The sequence below is a fragment of the Cryptomeria japonica genome, chromosome 11, assembly GCF_030272615.1.
Source record: "Cryptomeria japonica chromosome 11, Sugi_1.0, whole genome shotgun sequence".
In the NCBI taxonomy this organism is placed as follows: domain Eukaryota; kingdom Viridiplantae; phylum Streptophyta; class Pinopsida; order Cupressales; family Cupressaceae; genus Cryptomeria; species Cryptomeria japonica.
The window spans coordinates 670,223,665-670,230,040 of NC_081415.1; the positions used below are offsets into that span (position 1 = coordinate 670,223,665).

At 34.1% G+C, this 6,376-nt stretch overlaps 1 protein-coding gene across 1 annotated transcript; it reads right to left on the reverse strand.

Moving 5' to 3' along the window:
- Positions 1–2,669: 2,669 nt before the first annotated feature.
- On the reverse strand, positions 2,670–6,022 carry LOC131035815 (bidirectional sugar transporter SWEET1a). Its single transcript, XM_059214221.1, has 6 exons — positions 5,630–6,022; positions 5,495–5,531; positions 5,177–5,393; positions 4,875–5,033; positions 3,081–3,200; positions 2,670–2,989 (listed from the first exon to the last, which is right to left on the reverse strand). The coding sequence occupies exons 1-6, from the start codon at positions 5,664–5,666 to the stop codon at positions 2,876–2,878; spliced, it is 684 nt and encodes a 227-aa protein (XP_059070204.1). The 5' UTR covers positions 5,667–6,022; the 3' UTR covers positions 2,670–2,875.
- Between the last annotated feature and the right edge of the window lie 354 nt (positions 6,023–6,376).

A 6,376-nucleotide genomic window follows, 5' to 3' on the forward strand; every position in this document is an offset into this window, starting at 1 on the left:
TAAATCCACTAAACACACAATTGAACAAACCCCAAGCAAAGACTCATAAAAAAAATCAAACGACAATACACGAAGGCCGAACAAACTGATAAGACGAACAACTGACGTCACTCAAAAGAGTGTAACTAGGTAAAATAGGGTCAACTACTACCTCCTCCACTTCCATCGGACAAATATAAGGCACACTTAGACCTGTGAAGCCAGGTGGAGACGATACCCCGTACCTACCCGGTACTTGTACCTGTAATATCCTGCATCACCGAACCACACATGCATATATACAATATAGAAAACATGACATGCACACCGATGAAGGAGAATCATGACGTTCCCTATCTCACCGGAGTGAGTGAAGGAAAATCGTTCCCTTGCATCCAATACACTCGCAAACACGCAACATATAATTACAAATTGCATAGATAAAGTAAAGTGTTAGTACATAGCAATAATCCATAAAATACCATAGATCACAAGTACTAAAATACTGCAAATAAATTATGCATCTCATATCTAGATAAAACATGAAATAATGTCATATAAGTCTGAATAACACATCATGGTAATGTATCCACTAAAAATAAACAATAATAAAATATGAGTCTAATGAGTTCAAACGAGGAGGGGTACTACATTTCTACTCAACTATCAAGACCTAGATACTAGAGTGCTAGTGTAGGGAGTGTCATCATGTGTGCTCATGAGGATGCACCACACACAGCTAAGCATTCTCTCATACGGGTGAGAATAATGACCATGCAAGTCCAATAGCTACATGTGCGGGCATACCACATCGAGTAAGATCTAGTGCCTACATGTGTGAATATGCCTTCCTGATACATGCTTGGCTTTGTACTAGTGCTCAAGACGTGTTCAGGGCACCAATTATCTTATTTAATTTTTAATCTCATCCCAAGTTTATTATTGTGTTATAACTTGATTACAAAACTTCCTAAACGTGATTTCCAGCATACCACTTATGGGTCAGGGACATGAATGGGAGCCATTCCCTAAACCCATTTTAGTATCACAAGGGCTTCACCTAGTGAACTTGGGTTATAGAACGTGCAATCATGACATACTAAAGAATCCCCCTATTTTGAAAAAATATTGCCCTAAACTCCTTTTTTCTCACCCCCTCCCAATACATAGTCTGAATTAAAAGCCCCCCCTATTTTCACCAAATATTGTATTCTTTCATAGCCGAAATTAAAACCCCCCCTATTTTTCACCGATAGGTAATATATTGCACCCTCATTTTTAGGATATTAAACCTCCCAATATGAATGCATGTAATATAATATTGCCTAGTTAGTGAAGCCCCCGTGTTTAGTACCTATACCTAGGCTCATCCCATTCAATTGAATGGGGCATCAAAATAAAAATTAATGAAATGAGTCACTTTCTATATGCTCAATAACATCAAATATCTCTTTTACACAATGCCATTTCAACCATATACAAGGCATACTCAATTGCTCATGCTACCAAGAGAATGGATCCACTTGATCCCACAATGAAATTTAATCACATAAGAAGGTACAAGACATCTATTTCAACCACTCAAGAATTCATTTCATTTTCTCACATCAAGAGCTATCAATTCATTACAACTGGAAAGGCACATTCCAAGTATCAATGCCAACTTCAATAAATCCAATTACCTTAGCAATCTCATCTACCACTTCACCGATTTCTATTCCTTTGACTGCTGGGCTAGTGAGGTATGAATTTCTTCCATTGCCGATTTGATCCCTTGCTAAAAAATACTCTCAATCATGAATGAAACACACTCAATTTCTTATAATACCAAGTCGACAAAACCCTATTTTGATCCCACATTGCCATACTCAATGAGCAACGTAAAGTTTTCCAAAATATGAATTTGATCTTGGATTGATCCCAATCTACAAGTACAAGTGAAATTGTCTATGGTATCTCATAGAAGTATACCTTGGCATAACAGTTCATCTCACTCAAGGCCAATCAGACCCAAGAATCAAGGCAAATTAGAGAAACAACTCAAACGGGACAATGAAGAAGACTAAGGCCCCAAATAAGCTCACTACCAATGCATTTGCATGATTTTGAGTGCAATTGTGTGATTCTGCATTCAGTGCATGAATTTGTTCAGGAAAGCCATCTAGGGCATCAAATTTGACAAAAAACGAATCATGGGAGGCCAAATTGGGGACAACCCATTTGAAAAATACCTCATGACACCCCAAAAAGATAAACACAACACCCATACAATAATATCAAGATAATAGGGTAACATTTACCTTAAAACATCCCATTTCTACATCAAAATTTAAACACTCATTCAAACACAACAATTAAACTCATAAGAGATCAAAACACAACACCACATGATCATGACTCATCTCATAATGAATTTTCCACATTTAAGAAGGATCCAATTGGAGAACAAAGAGGAAATGAAGAGAGCCTAGACCTCAAGATTGAAGAAACACGCAATAACAAATTACAACCTTCACACTCCACCAACGCTCGCAAGATTTGGATAGCTTCAAGAATCCCACAATTCAACTCATTCAACACAACACCCACAAAATTTCTCATCCAAGATAACTTTTTAGTATGTCATAGTAAAAGGAATGGAAACATATCTATTATAATGCGCCTATACAAATATGATAATAATAAGAAAATTAAAGAAAAACAAAATATATAAATTAATTAGGCTTACATCACTGTTCAATACTATAAAATTTATCATTGACCTACCAAAAACATTAGAGGCCATCTTTATCTCTAAGTTAGGACAATTGAGTATCTCAAACAACTTGAGATGCTCGTGATGTTATAAATATTGAATATTACATGTTAGAAAGCCTCTACTATATTGGTTCCTAAGTTAAGCATTTTGGAGAAGGCCCTCAATATGACTTTTTGTGGGTGAGGAATCTCTGAATATTGCATACAAGATAAGTTGTGCCACACCCAATAAAGTTCCTAATCCATTAGGAACCTGCATTTAGAAAAAGTATAATTCTCACATTAAAAACATACTTATTGTTTAGAAGTATATTAAAAAGGAAAAAAAGAGAGGAAAAACTCACAGCCACAAATGCATCTCTTCCAATAATTCCATACACGAACCAAGACAAACCACATAGAAATACAAACAATGATAGGAAAAATGGCATGTATTCCACACTCCTTGTCTCAATCACTAATTTCTGCAAGCAAAGCAAAGCACACACATAAGAACATGTAGCTAATATTTTAGCTTATGAGCATGAAAAAATGAGTATTGAAATCTTTTGGATTTAACTATGTGTATCTTTTTGTATCAATGTTTTGGATTATACTTCATGATCCATCATCAAGATAGTGAGCTAGAGAAGAGAAAAATAAACATGAAAGAAATTATGGACCAAAAGGCATCTAAGTTTTGGACAATAATTTATGTATATGTTTAGTTTTAATAGAACTTGCTAAGTTTTATTAATTTGATTACTTCGATTTTAGATACTGTGCAAAAGATTACTACTATTTCTATAGTAATGTCTAATATAATTGTGCATACAAAATGACATCTCTCTCTCTCTCTCTCTCTCTCTCTCTCACTCTCTCTCTCTCACAACACTCAATACACACTTCAACTAAGGAAGAGGGATGTCAATCAAAAGTCTACTATGAGATTTAATCAATGATCATGTATTTAGACATTCTTTTTTCCTCTTTAGGGTGAGATAAAACTTAAAGTTTGAGTACCATGCCAAATCTTGGTAGGAGAAGAGGATACATTGTTCCATTCTTGATAGAACCAGTGATTAGATTGTTCTCCTCACATGGTGTTAGAGAAATTATAAAGAATCATTTTAGAAGGAGAAAACATAATAACTAGAGAAAGAGAGAACCCTCTAGAGGAAATCACTCTCGAATTGACTTAGAAAAATCCTTTAAAAAACAAATTGGCTTGAATGAGTTGGACATGATCTCACTTTTCATTGTCTCATAAAGCATGTTTCTCCAATGGTACTTAGTCAAGAGGAAATTTTCAAAGAGATGTGCATTTGAACCATTTCTATTTAGTGATTTACCATAGAGACATTTATAATAGATGGAGGTGGTACACCAATAGTAATATTCCATTTTCCTTGTATTAATACAACATGACAAAAATGTGAATTGAATTCAATTTTCTAAGTTTAAAATGGAAAAAACTTGATAAAAACTTAAGTGACATTATATTCCTATAAATAGAGAATTGTTTAATTTTGCTATTAAGATAACATAGATATTCAAAATAAACATAATACATCAATAATTCAATTAGAAAACAAACAAGTAAGATTTTTAAAACAAATGTTTTTCTTTTATCCAAAAAGATTTACGTAGAACATATAAATGATTCTAAAATAACATACAAGTGCTATTCAATCAAATTCTAAACTTCTTATGCTTTTATTTTTCTCCTCCTACATGTTTAACCTTTCAAACTCAAAAATTTAATATATTCAAAATTAAAATTGAAAAGTTAGAATGTTCTGATCTTTAATCTCAAACTAAAAAAATTCAATTGTTAGTGTTTCAATCTTTCCTCCTAAATACAAAATGAACTAGAAAGGTAATGTATACACGAAACTTTCAAAACAATGAAAATTCTGGAACAACATGACAAAAGAGACAGACAATGATTAATTGAAAGTTTTTGGGGCATCCTGCTTTGAAATTGGCTATCCAGTCTGTAGGATGCACCAATGCATAAATTGCGACGTATAAAGATAATTTGTATATTAGTGCATCCAAGAAACTAGATAGCTATGACTGCATCCTCCCAACTTTATATAATTGTTTTTTTTTGGTTGGGTGTTTCATGTAAAAAAAACAGAAAACAGCTTACCCACCATTATAGATAAGGGAGCACCATACATGCAGACAGACAATGCTGCAGCAAGTACTCCAACAAGAATTTTCCGTCCAGTGCCATGAAGAAGAGTCATGGACACCACAGCTATAATTGTAAACATAATCAACTCTGCAATCAACATTAACATAATTTTTCTCTGCAGCAAAACAAAACCAATTATCAGTGAAACTACCCATTAAAATCTAAATTGAGAAACATACCCACTAAGATCTACATTAAAATTTCTTCCAAGTTTCCATCACTTTGTAATGAATCATTCATTCATTACCATTTCCTTACCCTTTCTTTTGGAGGAGAATATACCAAGTAGAGGCACACATAAATTGCTTCTAAAACAACTCCCAGACCATCAGAAAGAGAGACCAGAATATTGTCATTTGAGACAAAGGGCATGCCATACCAAGTGTAGAGAAGGCAATTCAAAAGACAAACCACATATGGGATACCTGAAAAATCCTCTGTAGATCCCCTCCTTATTACATAATAGAATGTAACTCTGCCCCATCAATTAAACAGCAAGAAACTATTGGATTCAAACTTCAAATACCCAAGATTTCAAGTGAAAAGAAAATTTGATGACTGAATTAAAACACATACACAGGCGCCAGAAAGAGTGCAGCTCCAAAAATATTCCCTGCAGCATTTCTCAGACAATTAAAATCATACATTACAGTGAATTCTAACTGAATTGAATGCGAGGTTGCAACCCAAAGAAAAAATGAAAACCCTAACCTAGAATGCCCATGATAAGGTGTGCAGTGTTCTCCATTGATTTACTGTGCTACAGCTTTGACTTAGGTATTTCTTGTACTTCTCAGTTCAGAATTGGAAAACTATTTGAAATCCTAAAATGGATCTGGGCTTTTTATCTCTTTTGGGTATGATAAATGAGATAGTCCCTTCTCTATTGATCCCAAAAAAGTGGAACAAAATCTTAGGGAAAAAAAACATGAAAAAACAAGAGTGGGGAAGGATGCACAGATCCATCTTAACAGGGAATCTTATCTCCTTGGCCCTCTTGATGCAAAAGACAGAGCATGTACTCACTTTGAAGAGAAAAATCCAAAACTTTCCCTCTCAAAACAGAGCTGAAAGCAATTTAGTTAGATATCCTTATTGCTACTTAGAATTGCAGGTATGACCATTCTTTACTTTCTCAATCCACTCAAAAGCAGAGGGCGGCTTGACTGGTTGGCTCCGTTTGTTAGTTGAGAAAAGTTTGATATATCTAACTCCATGAGGGTAAAATACTTGTAGGGAGTTGGAGTTCTAAAGTAACAAGGTTTAATAATTTTTTTTGAAAAATACATCAAAAATATGGGTGGTGTTTAGTTGAGTTTATGGTTATTTAATTGATTTTTTAATGTTTTATTGTTAAGGTGGTCTTATTGACATCATCATTCAGTCAATAGTGTATTGAAAGGTCTATTGTCATGGCTTCAAACTATTGTTGGTTTCATCATTGTTAGACAAAGAACC

Excerpts from the sequence above, each read along its gene's own strand:
- LOC131035815 (XM_059214221.1), bottom strand. The coding sequence starts at position 5,666 with ATGGAGAACACTGCACACCTTATCATGGGCATTCTAG. Across the intron at positions 5,532-5,629 it reads CCTTATCATGGGCATTCTAG|GGAATATTTTTGGAGCTGCA; the intron begins GTTAGGGTTTTC and ends GAAATGCTGCAG. Across the intron at positions 2,990-3,080 it reads GAAGAGATGCATTTGTGGCT|GTTCCTAATGGATTAGGAAC; the intron begins GTGAGTTTTTCC and ends TTCTAAATGCAG.